Source organism: Parasteatoda tepidariorum, chromosome X1 (genome assembly GCF_043381705.1).
Source record: "Parasteatoda tepidariorum isolate YZ-2023 chromosome X1, CAS_Ptep_4.0, whole genome shotgun sequence".
In the NCBI taxonomy this organism is placed as follows: domain Eukaryota; kingdom Metazoa; phylum Arthropoda; class Arachnida; order Araneae; family Theridiidae; genus Parasteatoda; species Parasteatoda tepidariorum.
The window spans coordinates 8010875-8036733 of record NC_092214.1 but is presented as its reverse complement, the minus strand read 5'-3'; the positions used below and the strand labels follow the sequence as shown (position 1 = coordinate 8036733).

Genomic DNA, 25859 nt, shown 5'->3' with positions numbered 1-25859 from the left:
ATTATTGATGATAACACGCAAAAAGCAGCAACCGTAACATTTTATTAATGTCATGATATTAATTTCCTTAAAACGGCTTATGGCTCATGACCTTTCAGAATTTATAAGTACAGAATAATCTTATGAAAGGCTAAGTTATAAGCTGTTGTTGTTGTTGTTAATTTACGTCGCACTAGAGCTGCACAATGGGCTATTGGCGACGGTCTGGGAAACATCCCGCAGGATGATCCGAAGACATGCCATCACAATTTTGATCCTCTGCGGAGGGGATGGCACCCCCGCTTCGGTAGCCCGACGACCTGCGCGCGAAGTCGAGCACTTTACGGTAGCACAGTTTAACGAGGACCAATACCGCACACCCTCGGTCCCTACGCAGACTGATCCAAGTGGTCACCCACCCGCACACTGACCGTAGTCGACCGTAGTCAGTGATGCTTGACTTCGGTGATCTGCTGAGAACCGTGTCTTAACGATCAGTCCACTGCGGGGCACTAAGTTATAAGCAGATTTGAAAACAAATCTCAATATGCCTATTCACACATCGTCTTGGAGACATAACATGAGGGAAGAGTTTTATAATAGGTTTTATATATAGAGTTTTAGAATATGTTTTTCAAAACATATTCTAAAAAAATATGACATTCATTCTCTTTTGAAACCATTTTCAGAAATATCCCAAGATGCGAAAAAATTATAAAATATTTGGAATATCTAATAAGATCCTGAAATATGTTTATGTTAATGAAATTCCTAAGGTAGTGCATATTTTTTCATTCCTTCCAAATCTCTTTTTTATAATTGGCGATGTTGGTTCCTTCATTTACAGTTAAATTTTTATTTCATTTTAGAATTCTTACTAATTACGAATTTAAATTTACGAATATCAAAGCTTAACTCCGTAACCATGTAATTTTTAATCAAGTCCAGAAGACAGGAGAACTTGAGAAATGAAAATTACTGATTCCATATCATAATGAAAAAAATTAGCCATTTACACCTCTTTAAACCATTAAAACGTATTTTAAAATTAGCATTATTTGCTCCAGATAGTATTTTGTTTTTGAGCTATTTGATTATAGCTTCTAAACTGGTTGATTATAAGGAAATAATATAATATAATATAATATAATATAATATAATATAATATAATAAGGGGAAGAGAGAGTTAAACGTTGGTAATAGTGTCTACAACGGACATTATAATTTGATTTAATTGTAATACGTTGCTTTTTAAGTATGTCAAGGAGCTTTTTTTTTTTAATTATGACGTTTATTAAGTTATGTAAAGCATGTTTTAAATTTAGAAAAATAAGCAAAACCATTTAAAAAATGTGCTAAATGTTTGGCCGGTGATAATAAATAAGCATACGTCGTTGATCATCTAAATCAAACTTTGCAAGACAAGTAAAAATTATCATAAGACAATTATCAAAATTAAAATTTTTAATAACATATGTATTCAAAGCGCAATTGCAACAAGTGTTCTTCGTGACTAAATAAAAAATTTAAAATGAAATACAAAGTACATACTTTTATTTTTATTTATTTTCATGCATTTGTAAATATGAATACTTTCAGACTTCAGTGAATTATCCAAACTGTTGTTAGTTTTATTGACTCTTGGACAAGTCAAGCTCTCCCAGCCATTGGTCTCAGCGAATTGGTCTTAGGAAGGCGCTCCTTTCGTTTGAGAAGAGAGTACCGCAGATGTGAAAGTACGGTTTAGCTTAGACCCCCCGGATAGATGGCAGGACATAGTTGAGCTATTTACGCTTTAGCTACTTACACAATTTAGACATAGATCTGAAGGGGAAAGAAATTTTCTCTAGATCCCAGCACCCATAGTGTTACTCAGAGACCGACCACAAGATTTTCGATTCCACAGATGTTACAAGAACTTATAGACGCCTGTACTTGGCGGGTCTTAGTGGAGTCACGGATCGGACCCTAGCTCCTTCGAACCAGAGTCCGATTCTCTAATATCTGGACTTCTATGGTCCAACCAGACTAGTTAAACTAGGTTATATTGGCTCACTCAGTATTTTGCATTTAATTTTATAATATTTTTGTAAAATTTTAAGCAAATTGATTTTTGGTGAAGTTGATTTTTTAAAATTTTGTACATAAATACTTCTTACGTATTTTTCAAAATTAAATTTAACTTGTTTTCAATTTAATGCATCATAATGTTTAGATAGATTTGAAAGGACAAATGCTCTGAATTAATTTTTAGAGTTTTGTCTGATTTTTTGTTCCACTTGCGTTACCGTTAATAATCCATAATGTTGAAGTCCCCCAGTGGACTAATCGTTAAAACACGGTTCCCAGCAGATCACTGAAGCTAAGTATAATTGACTGTGAGGATGGGTGACCACTTTGATCAACCTGCGATTAGACCGAGGGTGTGCGGTATTGGTCCCCGTTAAACAGTTCTATCATAAAGTGTTCGACTTCTCACGCAGGTAGTCGGGTTACCGAAGCAGGGGTGCCATCCCTTCTGCAGCGGATCAAAATTGTGATAGCATGTCTTCGGATTATCCTGAGGGATGCTTCCCAAACCGTCGTCAATAGCCCATGGTGCAGCTCTTGTGCGACTGAAATAAACTACAAGTACAATAAGGTTGAATAAAGATATGTCTTTAGGGTCGCTCATTAATGCGATTCCTGCATGTGCAAGCAGTTCTTTTTGTATATTCATTGGACCGTTCCAACTGCATATGATTAACACACCTCTGATCATTGTCCAGAAAAAAAAACTATATCGGTTAGTTTTCCGCTGTAAAGGCATGTTCACACGGTCCAATTTCTTGAATCCGAGAAATTGGACGAATTTCTCTGTCCAAGAAATTGGATGATTCGTTGACACTATCCAAGTTCTTGAATGTCGCTGATTCATTAAAAGAAAAACTTGCGCGTGCGCAATGTTGATATTCAATATTATAAAATAATGTAATACTTACATAAGTTTAAAATTACTAAATAAATTCAAATAAAATCATAATAACACAAATAAACCGTAACAGATCAATTTATTTGAACTAAAATATATGAAAACAGACAACAAAATGACATAATTTGCTGCCTGCTTGTTGACGTCACAAAACCTAAGACGCTGATTGGTTAAGGGAGAAAAAACTTGGAGGGAAAGTAGAACATGCTCTACTATCGTCCAAGAAGTTGGACCAAGTTCTTGGATGGTTGTTTACACGATCCAAGCTCAAAGCAAAACAAGTTTCCATCAATATCAATCAATCTCTGTCCATGAAACTGGATCGTCTAAACAGGCCTTAAGAAATGGATGGTGTTTTCAATATGAATGTAAACACCATTCAATATCTTGAGCTCTTGACCTGCTTGACTTCCGGCTGGAAAGTTTTCAGCTGCTTACTACAGCTCATTTCAAACAGATAATTTTCAAGCAAGCGATATTTTCAAGCAGATAATTTTGCTTTTAATCAAATAAATAGATTATGTACTTTCTGAGTTCAAATCTGCTGTGTTTCATAAGATATGTATGATATTAAGTAATTCTGCTGAGCTTCAAATTAAAATTTATTTTAGTTATTTATAGATATATTGTTAAGAAAAGATGACATGGTTGCTGGATTTAAAAAGAATTCACTTTTTTTTTTGTCAGTCTGGCCTTCTTTTACTTGTTTATTACTGTTTGTTCTTGTTGCAAGTTGTGCACCATCATACTTTAGTGTTAGCATATAGTTCGAGCTGTGAGACTAAGTTTATTTTGCGAATTATCATTTAGGTTTAAATCTCAAACTTGGTATATTGTTGACAAGGTAAAAAGTGTTATATAACTATTCTTTTTTTCAAACGAGCTACACAACAAGAGCCATTTAGATATAGAACTCATTATAAATACAAATAATAAATCAGGTAGCAAATACTATATAAGAGTGTTTCGAAGTACAATGGACACGTTGTGAGTCAAAAGGCCTCAAAATACACCAGAAACAGCAAGCCGTAAGTATAAGCAGTAAAGAGCCAGCAGCGTCCCCAGTGTAGGAAGCACCATTCATATTTCACCAATCAGGTTCTCATTCTCCTTAGACTGCGCTTGGAGATATTTAAATCACACATGTAATGATTCAAACACATGCAAAGATTCAATCACACACAGTGGAGAATGCTTCATAGCTCTCACTGCCTATGGTTGGTTGTCTGAATGTAAACAATAACAAGTTTCCTAAATATTTAGAAAACTTCCGGCGTATCCCTCAGCTAATGTTACGCTTACAAAGTGATTTGTGAACAGGCTTAATATTCTAGGCTTAACAGGCTTAATATTCTAATATTCTAGGAAGTCTTAGTAATGTGATTTATGTTTAAATTTGTGCGTAATTTTAGCATTTATAACAGATTACTGTAATTTATAAATTCTAACTGGAAGTGAGCCTAAAATAAATTTCAGAAAATTAACACCGTGACATAAATAAAGTGTAAGGTTTGCCATGGTTTGAGTGTTATCCTTTATTGGGCAATATTTTTTAAGATATCACAGTTAGTTATTTTTTGGGTAGCATATTGCAGGGCATAGCATGCTTGAGGAATCTTCCAAATTCTTATGGTGTTCGTTTCGTTTAAATTTAAAAAACGCGTTACATTGTAAACACTACAAGTGTAAATATATTTGATGGCACAATTTTTCAAGTTTAGGCGTAAAAATCAATCTAAAGTAATAACCCGTAGAGCCATCTGTGCTTAGCCTGTACACGGTCAACCTTCCATGAGCCGCATATGCAACAACATGTAAATACGATTCCAGAATGCACGAGACGTTTATCTTGCAGGTAGATTTTAAACATTCGTATGTAAGTGTAGAGGGCAACTTTCACTGCATGCCATGCATTCTAATCACCGTTGATGGAAAATAAGAACCTGATTGATGTGTGATATTTATATCATATTATTTCCCGTAAAAAATACTTACCAATTAGGTTCTCATTTTCTCTTGACGATGATCGTAGGTGCAAGATACGCATGGTGCATGAATGTTCTCGTAGACAATCGAAGGTGGAATTGAAATTAATCATTCACTTTGTGGGGGGGCGGAGTGGGGGAGTATTGTGGCGTAACTACCACTACGATTATAAAACATCAATTCACTGGTATATAAGAAAAGCCAACCTTTATCTATCAAAAGGTACCTCATGATTGAATCAAGTTAGCTTCAATCTTATATACCAGTGAATTGATGTTTTATAATCGTAGTGGTAGTTACGCCACAATACTCCCTAACCAGAATTTTATCAGGGATAGAATTCGATGAACGGATACCACTAGTTGCTGTATTTGTGAAAGACCGGGAGAGTTGGATTAAGGTGACCGGTTATTTTTTTTGAGTGTTGAATGTGAGAGGTGAATTAACTTTACGTTCGTAGTCGCTCCTGTGCTACCTTTAGCAGTCGAGTGTATGCAGGCTGAGGTTGTGTATGATCGAAACGAGACTGAGTAGCAATAGCTTGAGGAGGAGGATAATGTTGCAGTCACAAGTAGCAAGTCAACTGTTCAATGTGGACCATCCATCGAAGTAGGCATTACTAGATCGAAGTGGGCGCTACTGTCAAGATAGGCGTGATCATATCACGTCCGGGTCACCAATGTGGGGGTAGAGTTAACGACAATGCCAAACTTCATCTATCAAAAGGTACCTCATGATTGAATCAAATTAGCTTGTCTTATATACCAGTGAATTGATGTTTTGTAATGGTAGTGGTAGATATGCCACAACTTGCCAGTGAAAGGCAAAGAATCGCATGCAGTCTTTTTCTCTCAACGGTGATCGGACTCACGTAAATCACATGGCCCTTTTTTCACATTTACCAACTTCTTGTACTATCAACCAAAATTTAATTGAATATCCAAAGCTGATTCGTGATTGTGACGTGAAGCGGAAATAACTCGATTGCCTCAACTAACTTGCGCTGTGTCATCTTAAGCCCCTTGTAACCCTTGTACTACTATTTATATTTTCGCTGGTATTTTGTAATGAGTTTTGGCATCATAATTTGAAAAATTTTAGAAGAGGGCTTGTCCAATGACGAGTAAGCTGTACTATTAAGAAACCTGTGGCTGCGAAGTATTGCATGCGGTTTTTTAAATTTAAAAAAAATTTTGTTAGTTACAAGTGTTTTTAAAAAATTATGGCTTCACAAAACGTTGACCCCCGCATTACTAATTCCTTAGTTGAAATGTCTAAGAAATCTTCTGAAAACAATAAATCAGATTCCAGCTGTCATTCTGTTAAAAAGAGGTAAGATAATATATTAATTCAAACGTTTGCATTTTTGATGGATGTGGTTAATGTTTATTTGCTGAATGCTAATTTATTTTTGAAGCTAACACCTGTAGTTGAAAATAAAATTAATTTCTAGTTAGCAAGTGTATAATTTTTTTGCTGGTTTATAGAGCTAATTTTTTTTTCTCCCTTGAAACGCAAGTCTCTTAGAGTAAGTGGAAAGCTAGATGAAAAATATATTTAAATTAAGTTATTGTTTGCCCATTTGCTCTCCAACCGATTTTGGATATTTTTCTGCAAAGAATTTTCCTAGAATTATAAATTTAACTTTGAGATTTTCATATAATCAAATGTTTGTGATGATCCGTAATGTATGCTTTTAGAATCCTTGCTAAGAATGAAGTATAAAATCTATGCACATTAAAGGATACAATCTTTAAATGAAGAACAGATACCAACTTAAAGAAAATCAAATGTTTTTTTTTTCCTTTTATTTTTTGATGAATAAAAATATGTAATAAGAACATACATTATAGAACACCCTTTATATATATATATATATATATATATATATATATATATATATATATATATATATATATATATATATATATATATATATATATATATATATATATATATATATATATATATATATATATATATATATATATATATATATATATATATATATATATATATATATATATATATATATATATATATATATATATATATATATATATATATATATATATATATATATATATATATATATATATATATATATATATATATATATATATATATATATATNATTGTCTAGTTTTTTCAGTCATCTAGTAAAAATTACGGTCGTCATCCAAGCATTCTTGTTGACACCCTTTTCTGCATCATTCATGTTGGCAAATTCCGCCTTTTTTTAAAATACACAAGAAAAAATAAAAAATTAAATAAAGAACAAAATCTAAAAATCGACGTATAACCGATTCTGTGCGTCGTATAAACGATATATTTTTACATTAAAATGAATAGGAATGATTTGGGACCACACTAAAACGTCGTATAAATGTAAACGCCGTATAAGTGATCGTCGTATAAACGATGATCCACTGTATGTATACATAAAAGCGCTGTTTATCAATTCATCCTTTTTCCTTTTAGTTTACTTTTTTTGAGAAAATTATATACAGAGCTTGTCTTTAATTTTCCAAAACTTCGAATTTTTCTGTTATTCTGGTACTGAGTGAGAATTAGTTTGTGAAATATGCTCATAAAATAATATAAGAGTTATTTAAAAATTGCTGGTTAAATTCAGTTAGTATTACACAACTTAATATTACACAATTTGATACATTTTAATGATGGTAAGTGAGGGCTTTTTCAAAACTCTGTGAGGTGCCCTCTTCCGTGAAGAAGCACCCTGCTCTTTTTTATTCTAAGGGATTACTCTCTTTTTCTCATAACGTTAACTTTTTCCTAATCCAAGTAAGAAAAATTCATCTCATAATTAATGTTGATAATTTTTACATTAAGACCATACATTTAAATCTACAAATCAATGACCAACAATGAAAAAATTTTAAAAATAAAAACTCATTTGAAAAGAAATTAATGTAGTTTAAAAATTGTGGTAGCATGGAAAAAATGTAATTACTGTCCCTTCTCTGAAAATGTTTAAAAGTACACAAGATTTTTTTTAAAATTTGAATCAGTAATTAATAAGTAAATAAAACAATATTGATTAATATTCTATTGGAAAATTTAATATTTTTTAAAAAAATATCTAGAATTTTGAAGAAATATTGAGAATTTTATAAGAATTTTTATTTTATCATTGTAAAAACATCTTTTTATCTCTTATATTTTTTACCTTAGGAAAGACCATATTTTGTAAGTGAACACAATTTAAAACCATAACTTGTGTTTGTTTTTTTAAAATGAATTTTTGTATCCTGGACACTAAACTGGAAGAATATCAATTTTTAAATATATTTCATGATATATTATCCATTTCCGTGTTAATAATTTGAAAACATTATAGAGAAAGTTTGTTTTACATTTTAAAATATAATTTCTATATCATCTAAATTGTTGATGGTTTAGAAATGAGCAGAAATCTGCCATCTTTTAACTAACCAAAATGCAATCAAAAAACCTTTTAATGAAACAGCTCAGTAAAATGTTAGCTAACTTTTTACTTGGGTAAAAGATTTTTCTTTATCATCTTTTTATCACCTATATATATATATATGTAATTATTCTAAAATTAAATGTAATTAAAACTGAAATTGAAAATTTCTGTAATACAAAAGGATATTTTTTTAATGAATGTAACCAAATAATTTTGCTTATAATTTTTTAAATTATAAATTAACAAAAAATTTCAAAATTTAGGTATTAATGTTGTGAAAATTATAATTTAACTTTATGAATTCTGAGTACTTCAAAATATTTAAAATATTGTATGCACTAATTTATTTAAAATGTAGATTTAAAGTTAATATTCAGGGGTGATTGTAAACTGTTCTACCGTAAAGTGCTCGACTTCTCGTGCAGGTCGTCGGGCTACCGAAGCGGGGGTACCATCCCTTCTGCGGAGGATCAAAATTGCGATGGCATATCTTTTTATCCTCAGGGATGTTTCCCAGACCGTCGCCAATAGTCCATTGTGCAGCTCTAGTACGACGTAAATGAACAACAACAACATCAGGGGTGATTGTACTCCGGAAAAAGTCCGGATTTTTCGCTGACCGTGATTTGCAAGTTTCCGGGAATTCAAGATCAAGAAATCATCAATCACATTTACATATAAAAATTCTTGTATATTTTAGTTAAAAATATTAGAACTGAAATTTATGCTAGGAAACTTTCATTTGTAAATATTTTTTTGGTAGAATAATAAATGTGATTTGAGATAAATTTAAGCTTAAAAAAAAATTCATTCAAATAATGCTGCATATTATTTATTTAGAATCTCATGTTTTGAAAATAGCCATGATTTAAATTTATAAAGATATAAATTTTTTGAAATGGGTCATTAATGATTTTTCTCAAGAAATTTTCAAGATTTTTAAGTTGGACTCACAATTACCCCAGAATATTACTATATAATTTTTTATAATCATTAAATGTAACAAAATAATTAGATACAAAATTTTCAAAGTGGTGACCTGATGTCACTGCATAGGTGTCAGTGGAGTGTAAAAGGTTAAAATAGTACAAATATTCTAAATTATGCAGAGCTTAATAAGAGTAAAAAGAAAACACAAAAGTGCCAAGTAAACTCCCAATTCAAAATTTAAAAAAAAAAAAAATTGTCAATTTATGTTTTGAAATTTATTTTTTAGCTATTCAGTTTTACTTCACAAAGTTAAATATATTCATAGGAATATTCTTAATTATCTCACCGGGTTATTCTACTTCTGGCTGTTTTTTAGGCCTAAGTTTGAAAAAAAAGCACCAACCAATATAACACTTGTAGTGTTATTAATTTACAGGGTATCTGCGCACCTGGAAAGTCATGAATTTCGGTATTGAACAAAATTTGTCATGATTTTAACTATATTTTAAAAAAATCATGGAAAGTCATGGATGTAGGTCGCCGTAAAATCTAATTTTTAAAATGGAATTCAACCCCCTCCAATTTTATGGTGTTCTAAATTTATTACAAAATCCCCACTCGGTCATATTTTATTAAAAAATAAAATGTTTTTATCATGTTCTTTAAATATTAATGTGTTCTTTTTAAAAATGAAAGAAAAAACATTTCCAGAGTGAATTATCTTTTAAACTTCTGTGATTTCAGAATTTTTATTAATATTTATTATTTTTATTTTATCAATTTAAAATTCAAACTGAAGCAAGCCAGTCATTGGCAAATTTTTTTAATTCCGAAATGAGAACAGAAAAATCAGAAGTATAANGTGAATTATCTTTTAAACTTCTGTGATTTCAGAATTTTTATTAATATTTATTTTTATTTTATCAATGTTAAATTCAAACTGAAGCAAGCCAGTCATCGGCAAATTTTTTTAATTCCGAAATGAGAACAGAAAAATCAGAAGTATAAATAAGAAGATGCAGACTGACAGTTTTGGTTACCTATCATTCAATTAATGTTATTATAATGCTTTTTTAAATTTATTGTTTTTTTGTCAGAGAAAATAGTAACTTTGTTAAGTCATGAAAAATTCTTGGAATTAGTCATGGAAAAGAAAGCCATGAAAAGTCAGGGATTTGAAAATCTAAAATGTAGCAGATACCCTGAATATAACACATTCTTTCAATTTAACTTTCACAACGCAAACAACAGATGTTCTAGGAAGACTCCACTGGCTTACTACGATGCTATCCAATAAAGAACAAACAGCTCAATTTTGCACAAGTTTAGCCAAATAAGGGATGACACTTAAAACATGGCAAAACTTACACTTAATTTATGATGTGAATAATTTATTAATTTTCTTAGATTTGTTTTAGGCTCACAACCTGTTAGAATTTATAAATTATAGAAAGCTCTTATGAATAGTAAAACTACGTCAAAATTCAAACTCAAATCACAATAATAAAACTTCTGAGAATATTAAGCTTGTTCACGCATCGCCTCATAAGCATAACATAAATGGTGGGATACACCGGAAGTTTTCCAAATTTCTTCAGATTTTAGTTTACATTCAGTCAACCATCCATTGTCAAATAAAAATTACATTTTGTACAAATCAAGAATGTTTTACTCTGAATTTATTAGATGAAAATTAGGCGGACAGTAATTACATTCAATCAAGTTTTTTAAGGTAAAATTTTAGTTAGTTAGCTTTAGTGTAGTATTTTTATGTAATTATTGATACATTCATTTCTATTCTGCTTTTAATAAAATTTATTTGTTTAATAGGTTGCAGAAAGAATTGATGACTCTGATGGTAAGCTATTTTTATATTTTAGATGTATTACCCCATTGATTAGTTTTTAATTTATTTAAATGATAGAGTATTGTGAAAGTAAAAACTTATTACTTGTAGATCTCATTTATAATTTTACTTATCTATTAAATCGAAATGAAATCCTGCAAAATGAAAGTGAGCATTTTAATAACCAAACATTTCTTTTGATTAAGCACATGCTTATAGTGAAATATTCTAGAGCTTTACTGAAAAATAATTGAACAAATGAGGATATTGTAAGTGATTTAGGGATTAGGGTTGTTGTAATCAATATTTTGTTTCAAAAAGAATTTGGAAATTTTAAATTTAAATCTAATTAGTTTTAAAATTTAAATCCTGTTTTTTATTGTAATTAAATTGTTTTATTTAAATGTGTATTTAGAATATGCTAAATACCTATTAATTGATATTTTGTTTAAAATTGGCAAATTCTTGAAATGTTACCAGAATAGTCATCAAAATCCTAAGAAATGAAATTAATTGGTAATTGAGGGTTCACACGATATTTGAATGGCCTTGAATTTTGTTTGAAAAAATCAGGGTCTCGGAAAGTCCTTGAAAAATTTGTTTTTCTTGGGCTGATTTTCAAAATAGTAATAATAAACTTTCCTTCAAAGAGAGCATGAAACAAAAGGAAACTTCAAGCAAATTGATAGATCACTCCTCCTTTCGCCATTTTATTTACTGAAGAATAATTCAAGGTAAGCAAATGGGAGTTTCGAAGTCTGATTTAAATTTAGAAAAAAAAAAAAAAAAAAACCTTACTTACCTCTTTCCTGTGATTGGATTGCAAAAAAGTAGGGAAACCAATAGTGAAAAGAAAATATTGAACAAAACCATGTCTAGTATTGGGCTTGTTTTAACCACATGTAATGTAAACTAATTTTGAAGCATGCAGTTTTTGAAACTTTTCATTTTATTTGCTAATGTGTGACAATTTTATTCCAATTCGCAGAGAGAGAAGGGGCTTGCCAAAATTCCCATATTTTTCCAAAACTGTAAAATCTGATAATTTCTGATATATATGCAATTTAATAAGCTGTCAAATATGAAATAATTAAGTAATTTGCACTAACTCAATTTTCAAAAAGATTCTTAATTAAATCTAAAGTAATTAATTCTAAAGTAAATTCTTAAAGGGGAATACATAATTTTTCCTTCCTACGTTTTTCTTTGCCTGATTATCGTTCACCTCCATGCTTAGAAAATCGGAATCTCTAGCAAATAACTTTAGTTTTTGTACCTGTTTTAGTTACCTCTCAATATGCAACGTTTCTTCAAATTTTAAGTATAATTTAACTTCATTTGATTTTTCTATAGTTTATGTTCAGATTTTTACATTTAATTTTCACTGCTAATAGGTAAGATTAAGTTCTTGTGTATTATGACTCAAATATCATGATTCGCATGAAACAGCGTTACGAATCACAAAGTTTTTTGTAAATCACTGATTGGGGTTTGCATTAAAATGATTCCTGAATCATTCGAAGTGGTATGCATTTAAGTGTTTTCTAAATCGTGCATCACATTTCTCATTCAAGTGATTCAGGAATCACACTTAGGGATTTATGTTAGAAAGATTTAATAATTACGCATCACAACTAGCTTAAAAGGGATTTTAGAATTGCTTGCGATTTTCATCAAAGTGATTTTTCAATCACACAAAGCAATTCTAATTTAAGTTACTTTTTGAATCACATTTTGCATTGCAACGATTACTGACCGGATTATGCATTGATTTTTGCGTAAAAATGATTACCAAATTGTGAATTGTGTTTTGCATTACAGTAATCAAAGAATTATGTAACACGATTTGCATTAAAGTAGTTTATGTGGCTCTCGTCACAATTTACGACTTGTTACTTTGCTCATTTTTCGAACTGTATCATTGCTATTCATCTTTTGATTTATGAAACATACGTTGCATTTCAATTTGCAAGTCATACTTTGTGACATTAAGTTTACTTGATCTTCTAGGCTTGCTTCACATTTCATGTAATTTGATTTATGTGTAACATCGCTATTTGTATACACACTATTTAAAAATTTGGCATAGTGAATCATATTTAAAATATCACGCTTTGCGATTTATTATCTATTTTAAAGAAAATTTGGTAAATCTTACTTTGCCGTCTGTTAAAACTTAAAATATTGTACTATAAAAGATTTTATGTCCAAAAACATTACTGACATTCTGAAGTAATAAAAAGATATTGTTTTTAAAATTGAAATAGAAATGCTAAATATTTTCAGTTTACTCTAATATGCTTCATTAAATTTTTCATGTAAAGATTTTGCTGATATTCAATTAATTCCAGTTTTTTAAAGTTGTAAGTATGCTAATGTAAAATGGACATTTTTTGTTTGTATTCATACTGATTTTAACCACAATGTCAATATCACAATCAAGCCATTTGCTTAAATATCTTATGTTTACAGATGTGTGGAGATAAAGGTATTTCAGCTTTTCCTTCAGATGAAAATCTATTCAATTGGATTGGAACTATCAATGGACCTCAAGGAACAGTAAGATTTCAACATTCTTTTATTTCTAATTTTAAGTATCTCTATAATTTTCTTTTGAACATTTTATTTTTACTTTCGCACATTATTCTGTTAGAAAACCTTATGGGGCGTTGTTACATTCTTTGATAATCATGTTTAGAACAGAAATGCATCTTCTTTCTTTTGTGAGTAAGAAGAAAAAGGTATGTTTTTGTTGTAAGGTAATGAATAATTGAAGAAAACTATCTAATGATAGAAATTTTTGTATTAGAGTTTGGGGTTGTCTGCTGCTATGGAAACAAGAAAAAGTGCATTTCAAATTTGAGTCAACGTTTTGATACTTCTAGTTGATCCAAGTCAAAACCTGTTCTAATTCTCTCATCTTTTCTGAAAATAGTTTCACCTCTGTTATCAAAATTGGTCTTGACAGCTTGTTAACTAATGATTTTACTATTTTTACCAAAAATAGATTCAGGGGCAGGTCTAGATTTGTGGTCTTCAACAAGTGAGCACTACAATGGAAATGTGTTTAGTGCCAGTTCCATTGTAAGACAATGCAATATTTTGATTTTTTTTAATCATTCCTTCTATGGATTTCCACATGGGTTTTTAAAATCTGGATTATACAACATTATGATCTAATCTTTTTTTAATAGCTTTTTGATTAACTCTATTTGCGAGGATTTCTTTGTAAATTCACACTTGGTTGTCGATGATATTTTTACTACAGGTTACCACAAGATTTTTTTTAAATCCCAATAATAATACAACAGATATGGTTTATTTTGTCCATTCGTTAACTCTTATTACCTTAAGCAAGATTTCTCATTAAAATATTTATTTCCATTATTTAATGAGAGTAATCATTATTTTTTTCATTTCCATTATTTGATGGGAGTAACCTTAATTTCCGTTATTTAATATTAATTAGTTTATTTAATTTCACAAGGAGTAAATATATATATACACCAGACACATTTTGTATATTAAAATTATATATTTTTTTAAATAAAAATATAGGTAAAATGTTATTACTGCCTGTGTCCCTAATACATATTTTTGAACTTCTTAAGTAATGTACTATATTATGAGGTGTTAGAGATAAATCCATACAATTTCTGATAATCACTTAATCTGATTCTGTATAATCAGTGTTAGTAGAATAATTTGCATATTTCTTCTACATACCATTTTGTATGTGTCTGTAACTTTTGTGTAATTATTGTCCGAAGCACAAAAAGTGCCAATAAAATACACTAGACTTCAATTGGATAAAATATTTCCATGTTGTGAAGGACTTTTCTATACATTTCAGTACTACTTCTTTTGGGTCGATAAGTATAATTTCACCTTAAACCTGTGGGTAACTTTATAGAATGTAATTACTATTCACTGATTTTTTTCTAAGAAATTTCAAGCAAATAAAATTTTTAATTTGTTCAAAATGTGATAACTTTTATAAAATATGGATAGCTTAAAGAGATTAGTTTTTCATCTATCCGGCCAAAATTGTTTTTATAATTACCATTCCTGTAATTAGTCTTTCTGAAATGCACTAAGGGTCTATAATTACTTGATTATTTGAAAATTTTTTTATTGCATTTGACACATTTTGTTATATTATATACTTAGTTTCTTTTTTGTCAGATTTCAAACAATAAAAATAACATTTGACATTGAGAACATTGTTAGTAAGCATAAGAATACATAATTTTACAACGTGGAGCTATGACTGACTTTGAGTGACTTTTATGACTGTTATTAATGTTAAGATAAAATTAAAATGATCTACCTACAAGAATTTAGACAATTATAAATACATAATGTGATGTGATCATCACAATGTTTGTTGTTCCAATCGCCTACTGGACTGTCTCCAACTGAAGTGCCCTCTTGGTTGTCTTTGGCCTTTGCAAGATTTCTAAGGCTTAGCGTGTTGACTTTTGGAGATTCTCACTGCTGAAGAGGGGAACGGTATCTTTTGGAGATAGACCAGTATTCCCCGTAGAACTCTCTGCGAAGGTTGATACTTTTCCTTTTTGCGTTTTTTTCTCTCCCCCTGTGTGCTCCCAGATTGCAGATCTCGTATTCATTCTTATCATTTTGATTAATTCTCAAATATCTTTTAATTATCATTCATCTTGAATTTTCCTACATTTTTTTGGCAACTTTATGATGCTTACTCAAATTCGATATCTTCTCCTTGGAGCACACAGGTAGGACGTGGACCCACGTGGTAGATATGTCCTCCTGCCAGCTTATATATCTTCTGCAACGTAACAATTGGCATTGCCAATGTGCAAAATTATAAAATGATGCCTGGATAAAATTTGTCTTGCCAAAATAAAGAATGCTGTCTGAATGAAATGTGTCTTTTCATTTTGGAGATTTGAATTAACTCACAATGACCAATGATTTTTCATTTTACCTGGGTGTAACACTTTTCAACCCTCCTTAAAATGGTCTGCTCCAAACACCACCTTCAACCAACACCGACCTCAGCAGAATACATATATTTTTTTTTAATTGTAAGCATTTTTTTAATTTCCTCTTTAAATTTTTAATTCTAAGTTTATTTGGCATTTTTGTTATTTTTCTACTCTTATTAAGAATTGAATAATTTAGTATATCTGCTCAATTGATTTAAATTATCTATATTTCTTTACTACCGTTTTTTTCCCGCTGTATTGTGGTGCTATATATATATTTTTTAATTAAAATTGAATATATACAATATACTAATTTTTTTGTGTGGTTCACTGTATATTTTGACCACTGTACTGTCAGTACATACTGCAATATTAGACTGGTATTTTTTAAAAATATGTCTGGAAAAGTCAAGGAATTTTATCTTCTGCTTGAGTAACAAAGCAACCCTGTTTTTTTCCAAAAATTATTTTAAAGAATTTTTTAGGTTGATTTTTTTCAACTAATATTGTCATGTTTGTAGGTGAGTTAAAAGATATGTCAAATATTCTTTAACATAAAATTCAATTACATGCAAAGCCTCACATTTCAAGGTTTCCATTATAAAAATCCTGCACTGTATTTCAGATCAACATCTATAACTAATATTGACTTTTGATGTCTATAATTTTATTGTAAATCTGTCTTGTCAGTTTCCTCTCACATTAGCACGTTCGTAGCTTTCCTAAAGTTTTGGAGAAAAAAAAATCACTCATATCAGCATCAAATTCGCCTCATAAATTAGCTCTTAAGTTTTTTACCAAAGTGGTCTTTTGTTAAACTTGTCATTGATTATAAAATAAGAAAAACCCTCACAAAAAAAAAAAACTGGTCATTTTAATTTTTTCCTTTAATCAGACCTACAATTTTTCAGTAGTTTTTCTGAGTTCAGTATTTTTTTAAAATCTTTTTTATTAAAATTTTTTGTGTGCTAATTGATTAGTGTCTGAAAATGCTGATGAATTGGCTACTGCATTTGTGCCTGTTAGTCATTAGTGCTATGTCTGTTTAATGCTTTAGCTATTGAAAATGTGTTTTGTCATGTTTGAATCTGAGCAAATTATGAAGTGAATTTTTTTTTAGGTTTATGAGAGTTTGACTTATAAATTGAAGCTAGAATTTCCAAATAACTATCCATTTAGTGCACCTAGTGTTCGCTTCACAACACCTTGTTTTCATCCAAATGTTGATGAGCAAGGAAATATTTGTCTTGACATATTAAAAGAAAAGTGGACCGCATTGTATGATGTAAGGACAATTTTGCTGTCTCTTCAGTCTCTATTGGGTGGTATGTATCCATGTTTATTTCTATATTCATTTTTTTAATTGCTTTCTCATTAAAGTTAATCGGAAAAATGTTTCTTTATCTTTATAAAATAGTATCTTATTACTAAAAAAATTAAGCATATCATAATATTATTGAGTAAGTTAAATATCCGGGTATATTTGATTTTGATTGAAAATTGAAAGATATTTTGCCTGATTTTTTAAATAAAATTATAAATGTTTAGTAAGTTATTTGAAATATATTTCGGAATGTAAAATCTTATTTCTAACTTACGTTATTGTAAAATTTAAACCTCTAATATAATATTAATTATATAAAGTATGCAGTAGAGCATGGGTCGCCAAACTTTTTTAATCGATCCCTATATAATTTTTTGAAATCTCCATCGACCTCCATAAAAGTAATTTTCTGTTAATTAAAATAAAACTATTAGATGCTGTGTTTGTACATTTATTTTATGATTTTAAACATTTATTAAAGTAATAGTACATTGTAACAATAGTTTTATGAAAAATATATTAATGTTGAAATTTGAATACCTTAATATTAATTAAATAATGAGTAATTATAAGTAAGTAGAAATAATAAGTAAAGCCACTGCAGATTTATTGCTTCTTAATCAATGAGATGGGTGTGTCTGGTATATTTTTGCAAGGTTCACTATATTGGGTTCAAAATCTCCACATTTAATTTATTTCCGTACTTAGTTAAGATTGAATTTACGTGGCTGAAACCGGCTTNAACGTAGTGGAATCAGAAAAACAAAACTGCAATCTGCTTCATAAAATAATCCTATGATTAAAATAATAAACAATTCTCCTTTTATTTTATTTTTTTGTTGATAAAAACAAGATTTTTAATTACAGCAGATGTGATTCCACACCAAGTAAAACTTGTAATTGATACCGCACTTCCAAAGAATAAGAATTTATTCAAAAGAAAAAGATTTTATTTTTATTAGACGATGTCAAATAAATATATTTTTCTCTTTTCTTTTTCTGTTCACTGATATGCATGCGAAAACGAAATCAGCATGCCACACCCTTGAGTTTGATTGACGGCCTAAAGGAAAAAATAAAACATTCGTCCCTTGCCTGCCTTCAAGGTCACGGAGGAAATGACGTTTCTCTGTGTAAACGGGGAAAAAAATCTTCCCCTTCCTTACATTTTCCTCTACTCAACTTCAAGGATGAGTCCAATTTCCGCTTTTTTCATTCTAGTTTAAAATGGCAGGAAATTCGAGCAAAATTTTCCCCGGTTTTCTGGTTTCCCTGGATACCGGATAAATGGTTCTCTACTGTATTTATATTTGTCCAAAATTTGCTTATTGTTAAATTTTTAAAAAGCGTCTTTGCTTGAAGATCCGGTAATAATTCAGCAAGCTCATCTTGCAGTTTTGTCTCGGGCTGTACTAATCCATATTATTAATGCTTACCTTCTTTTTTACATGTATTGATAATTAAAATTGATATCTAAACTAAACGAATGGTTTTATCAAAACAATGACTAATTATCAAAAACTGTAAAAGTTTCAATAATGACACTGCAAATATTCAACACTGTTCACAGTTTACAAAGATAGCTGAAACTGCATATGATATTTGCGTTTTTAACATCAATACTAGTCACATGTGACATTTGGACAAGCGCACATAGGCATATGACTTATAAACCAGCTTGCTTCACTCGAATAAATATATGTTTAGTAATTTTTGTTTTATAAAGAAACTGATATTAAGTCAATTACAAAAAAATTCACAAATTTTACATACAACAGTTCTTAATACGCAAATCACACAAATTACGTATGTGTGATTTGCATATTAAGAGTTGTTTTTTCCCCAACCCCCAATCGACACTTCCGATTCGAATCGACCCCCGCTTTTGCTGAATAGACCCCTGGGGGTCTATACAGACCACTTTGGCGACCTCTGCAGTAGAGTGTCAATCTTGAGCCACCTTTTTCATAAAACTAAGTTAACTAAGGTTGATTCAGAATTTCTTCTGTTAGTTTCTTTTTTTACTTCTAAAATTGTTTTTTGATGGACAATGGAACACTGTTATTTGAATGTTAACTAAAATTGATATCTTTAATTTTTTCATTTTTATTGGGATTGATTTTTCTTCTATTTCTAAAATGTTTTTTGATAAACAAGGAAATACTTTGGGTAGGCATCAAAATTATATGAATTGGTCAGTAATATAACATTTATTGCATTTACATTTAATTGTTACTTACCTTTTATTGCTACTTACTTTCTATTTTGCTGTTACTTGTTATGTGTACATTTCACTACAATGTGTTTATGTGTATCATAAATAGTTATTGTTCAAATTATGAGTTAGTTATTAAATGTTGAACTTTTTTTCATCTACATAGTAGTTCATCCTAAATTTATGCTATTTCATTACTATTTCAGTTTTGCAAATAAATTAGTAAATAATTTAAAATAATAAATTTTCAATGACCTATAGAAGGACTTGTTTTTGTTCTTATTTTTTAATTGATAATTTATTCTTCATTGTTTTAATTAGTGGTTATAATAACATTTAATGTAATTTTTGTTTTATAACAATGATTCACTAAATGGAGGATTTTTAATTTCTCTTTCATGTGAGTTTAAAGTTGATAATTTCAACCAACCAGACAATCATTAAAAATACTTTTGTACAAAAGTGTTCATATTTACTGTGTTTTCATTTCAAGATTATTTACAATTATTGTATTAAGGGAATCTAGGACTCCTTTACAAATTTAAATTACAAATAAAATTTGCTAAAATTATAATTAAATACAATAGTATAAGGTGTAATTACTAATTGATACTGGTTATTTATTTTACGCAACAGTAATATAAAAAGTTTTCATGTATTGATTTGAAACTATTCTGTGTTTAGTATTTATCAGGGATGAGATTTTTCCGCTTTTTAGCGGATTTCCGCATTTTTATCAAAACTTCAGATTTTCTAAAAATTTCACCTTTTTTTATAAGTATTCCACTTTTTCAGAAAATTCACCAATTTTCAAAGAGAAACAGAAAATCCAAACTACATAGCTACCAATCCTTTCTCATTTTTACTTATTTGAGCTATTTCCTCCTCTGTTACACGCAGCAGATAAGATTTTCTGAATTTTTTACCCGCCCTCCAAATAGATCCGATTTTCGTAGCTCAAACGACGCTGCTTCTGACAATCCTTTTAGAGGCCCCAAGCCTGGAATCTCCTAATATCTCGATTCATATTCACGCGATTTAAATATCAAACATAACTTTTCATACTTGCGTGTTGCGATTCTTACTCGCGCGATTTGAATATTGTACGTTGTGATTCTTATTTACGAGATTTGAAAATCAGATATTGTGATTCATATTTACACCTTTTCAAAAGCCTATGTAGCGATTCGTATTCACGCAAGTTTAAAATTCAATGTCTTGATTTGCTCATGCGGTTTATAATATCAAACATTGATTTTCGTATTTATATGCGATTTTAAAATAAGGCATTGAGATTCGCATTCACGCATTCTAAAAATTATGCATTGTATTTGCAAAATTATGCAAAATTATTTATGCAATCTAAAAATTACGCATCATGATTCGTATTTACGCGATCTAAAAAATTATGAATCATGATTTGTATTTACACGTTTTGAAAATTCTATATCCCAGTTTGTATTTCCTCATTTTCAAAATTGTATATCTAGTTTCATATTCATTCGATTTCAAAATCCATAATTGTTATTCATATTCACAAAATTTTAAGATCAACTATCGCGATTCTTGTAAGAAATTTTTTTAAAAATTAGTTACTATAAAGGTGACTGTTTTTCTAACAACGACTATTAGTATATGTAAGTGTTACAACATCAGAGAAACTGGAAGGGAATATATTCAAAACTTACATTCTGTGCTTGCAAAGAAGAAAAAAATATGATTTGTCACAAGATGTTTGAAGGTGGACTAACGACTAAATATAGCAAATATAAAAGATATAGCAAACAAAAGCAATCACTTAAAAGGGGATTTAATAAATTTTTTTTTTTAANAGGGAATATATTCAAAACTTACATTCTGTGCTTGCAAAGAAGAAAAAAATATGATTTGTCTCAAGATGTTTGAAGGTGGACTAACGACTAAATATAGCAAACATAAAAGATATAGCAAACAAAAGCAATCACTTAAAAGGGGATTTAATAAATTTTTTTTTGGAAAAAGAGTTAATTAACTCATCATCAAAATTTTATTTATGCTATAAAATGCAAAATTCTTATCAAATAAGAAACAATTAACTAAACAGTTGCTGATTGTCATGCAATTTTTCAAACTGAAATAGCAATTTTTTTATATTAAGGAGTTACTACATATTTCTACTTCACTATTATTGATTTGTTTCAGAGGGCTCTAGTTAGATTAGACTATAATATGAACATAATGATTCGGTCCATTGTTAAAGTTTTTTTTTCCCAATATAATTTAAAAAGTAATATTACTGATATATTTGCTATTAATTACATAACAGTATTTATTAAAAGAAATGAAATATTAATGTATATTCTCAGTAGTTTTAATTTGCTAAACCAGGTAGTTTTTCAAGTAATAATTGTCTCTTATGTGAACTGAGGAAAAATATAATTTCCAGCTTTATTTTTTCAATTGGTAATTTTTATTTTCACTAAATGCTAAGTATCAATGTAATCATTTATATAATAATAGATTAGTACACATTTGTATGTCAACACGTTATTTATTACCTTAAACTGTCTGGAATTTGTTATTAAAGGGTTGCGCTTGCGTAAAATTTACTATCATGCAAATTCAGCTTTTTGGCTAATCTCATCCCTGATTTATAAAATTATTCTGAAAACTGTTAAAACTTTTTATAATAAGCAAAATTGATTCAGAAATTAATACTATATTTATCATTTGTATGGTAAAAGTTGCTTTTAATACACCTAAGTATAGCAAATCATACTTTTGCCTTTTTTAAAAGTTTCTCAGTATATTGGAATTCAAAATTTATGATAGTCTGTTGGTTTATAACCACTAGAACTAGTCTGTTGGTTTGTCACCACTTATTTGTATTCATGTGATTTGATAATCCAATACACAATTTGTGTATTCCTGTTTCTGAAATCCAATATCGCATTTCATATTCATACATAATAAGTGTGTTGGTCTGTGACCATTAATTCGTATTCATGCTATTTGAAAATCCAATACCACAATTTCTGTATTCATGTTTTTGAAATCAAATGTCACGAATCATATTCGCGCAATTTTAAAATCCAATATCTTAATTTTTGCTTTAAAGGTTTAATTGTATTCTTCACTGGTGAAAAATTATATTAAACATGCATGGTAAATAATTTAATTTCTAGATTTTGCTAATAAGATCTTTTTACCTTTAAGTGATTAAAATTTTTAATTTACTGACTAAATGAAATAACTAATCCACAAAATTTTCTTAATTTCTAACTCTGTATACATACACTGTTCTCAAAAATGACTTGATTTTTCTTAAATTGTTCTGATATTTTCTTTGATCCATTTCAAAGCCTGAGTATTAAAAACAAATTAAATATACATAATTATTAATAATTTATTTAAAAATGTTTCACAGATACTATAAATTGGAATCTGAATAAGATAATACTGTTAACAAAAGTATGAACTGAATAAATAATCTGAATAAAATTTCATTTGCTTTATGAAGACTTTGTATTTTGAACTAAATAAGCTCAAATATAAATCTAAAGCATTATAAAAACTTTCTTTGCCTCTTTTTTCCTAAAATTAATATTAAGAATTATATTTATTAGTTTGCGTCATGATGCTCAAATTAACCATTTTATTTAGAAAAAAAATTAAGTTTTGAAAACTTTTATGCTGTTTTATATTGCTCTTTACGATGTTTATGCTAATAAATCACAAGATGCCTTGATTTTCATAAATATTTAATTAAAATTTTATGGCATAAATTTACTTATAAACTTTTGAACAATAAGCTGTAAAGTATTAACATGATTAGTATTTCACTTAAAATAGAAAACAGGACCATGGGTACCAGTCTTCCATTCTGAAGACAGAAATCAATTTCGAAAAAAAAAACAAATTCTGCTGGCAGAATTCCTTCGATTATGAATACAAGTTTAAAATTTTTTTTTTCTCTTGCAAAATAATTTTAATAAATTATGCTTTAGAAAAAATTAGCTATCAAAAATATTTTTGCGACAATTTTTTTTCTAAAAAAGCAAACATTTTAGTACATAAACAAAAATTTTTCAAATTGTTGCAAAAACAGCAAGAAATTATGCCAAACTGATGAAAGAATAAGATTGCATAAACAGCTGTAGCTAACAAGGATGCAGTAGTAATCTTCTCGCTGACTGTCCTGCAATCCAGAATAAAACAAAGTTTTTGCCAATCCGTGGACAAAAGGATCTGCAAATTTTTTTCTTAAAAAGAAGTTTTAAATCCTTTCTCGCTGCTTTGAGCTGACACTTCATTAAATCCTGATGGAGATATCAATGAAATCCATTTTATCCTTTTAAAGAAATCATTGCATTTTTTAAAAATATCAGTACTATTTTTATATCTTACATATCTGTACAATTTAATAATTTTAAATTTCTGTTGCAGAATCTCCCCTAAAGATGTGATATTTAACATAAATAATTAAAACACTAACCTTTTCACAACATTTTATTTATTTTTATTTGTTTATTTTTTGTCGTAAAAATGTTGGTGATGAGGATTTTTTTTTTAAATGGGTACTTTTTCCTTCCCCACTTTCCTTTCTTACTCTCATCATTAACTACTCTTATGTCATAAAACTATACTTAAGCTTTTTATTAATTGTACATTTCACTCTTGAAGTTGTATAATGCTATTGCTTATTATGTGTTATATTTTACATACTTAAAAACTTATGTTGTGTATCTAAATGTTTTATGTATTTCAGAACCTAATGTTGACAGTCCCTTAAACTCGCAAGCTGCACAAATGTGGAAAGACCAAACAACATATAAACTTATTCTGCATGAAAAATATGAACATGATGTACGGCATAAACAAAAGATGTAAATTTAAGTAATTTCATCCTTTAGCAAGGTTATTTGCATTTGTATATTTTGTCTCTTATTAAATATTAATTTATGACATTGTTTTTATGGTTTTAAAAATGTGTTGTGTGTAAAAATTCATGTACATAAAAGTATATAAAACCATGCAAATTTTATAGTACATTAGTAGGTCAATATGAAATGATTCTGAAATAATTATTTTTCTTTTTGATTTTATATTTTGTTTGCCATAATTTTTTATATAAATAGTTTACAGGATTGCTATATGATGAAATTTGCTAAGAAAAATAATTGTATTTAAAGTAGTTTGCTTTTACATTTTCTATTAATTTGAAAGTTTTTAATAGACATAAAAATTTTGAAATTTTTTAATTTTATGTTACAATCATCAGTATATATATTTTTTTCATTTATAAATGCATTCTTGTAAAATACTTAATTTTTTTTTATAAGAAATATGTTTTGGTTTGAAATAGCATGGCGTTTCCTTTGTCTTTTGGTCAGTAATCAGTGCATAATATTTATTTGCTTTCCATATATCATTTTTTAAAGATTACTCGTAAATCATTGTACTCAGATATTAAAAGAAAATTAAAATGTGCTAATTGTTTTTATAGGTCTCTTTATTTACTCTCACTTTATTTAACCTTTGTATTCACTTGGAATTATACGTAAAATGTTAATAGTTAAGCAAAAATCCAATTATTCAAGCCAAAATACCTTCATTTTATACACACACACACACATATATTTGATTTTTCCTTTCCCCCTTTAGACAAGTGTTAAATAGCTCTTTTTCTACAAAATAGAAACATTGATTCAATTTTGTAGATTTAAAATTTGCCCCATTTAGACTGACACCAAGGAAAATCTTCCTTAACTTCTGCCATTGCAGCTCACCAATTTTGGTTTAATTATTCTCATCCTCAAAAATAATTTTGTTTAAAAATTTCTTGTTTCTATATTTTGTTAAAGGTTTCTAGAGATTCTTATAACTTAAATTTTTTTAAACCTTCCTTTTCTTATATTTTTGTCAGAATTTTGGATAAAACCCATCTGATTTATTAGAAGTGGGTTCTACTCAGGGCTGGAAAGTTTGATATCTGAAATTTATAACTGTCAAGTCACTCTTTTTGATATGGCCTTTAATAATTGTCAAAACCCCAACTTTTAGCTTCGAAAATAATTATTAGCTTACATAACTTATAAACATGAAGTAATTATAAATAAAAGTACATATAAAATTTCGAGTGATCAATCTAGTGTGTTCTTTAATCCTTTTGACGTTAAACCTTTTCCCCCCCCCCCATGATTTTACAATT

General features: G+C 28.9%; 1 protein-coding gene across 1 annotated transcript; it reads left to right on the top strand.

Moving 5' to 3' along the window:
• The first annotated feature begins 5773 nt into the window (after window positions 1–5773).
• Window positions 5774–25149, top strand: LOC107448376 (ubiquitin conjugating enzyme vih). Its single transcript, XM_016063544.4, has 5 exons — window positions 5774–6268; window positions 11148–11175; window positions 13636–13722; window positions 17251–17455; window positions 24417–25149. Exons 1-5 carry the CDS (start codon window positions 6159–6161, stop codon window positions 24536–24538), a joined length of 552 nt encoding a protein of 183 aa, XP_015919030.1. The 5' UTR covers window positions 5774–6158; the 3' UTR covers window positions 24539–25149.
• The last annotated feature ends 710 nt before the right edge of the window (window positions 25150–25859 follow it).

Coding starts and splice junctions, on each gene's coding strand:
- LOC107448376 (XM_016063544.4), top strand. CDS start 6,159: ATGGCTTCACAAAACGTTGACCCCCGCATTACTAATTCCTTAGTTGAA. Junction 6,269..11,147: donor TGTCATTCTGTTAAAAAGAG/GTAAGATAATAT, acceptor TTTGTTTAATAG/GTTGCAGAAAGAATTGATGA. Junction 17,456..24,416: donor TCTTCAGTCTCTATTGGGTG/GTATGTATCCAT, acceptor TATGTATTTCAG/AACCTAATGTTGACAGTCCC.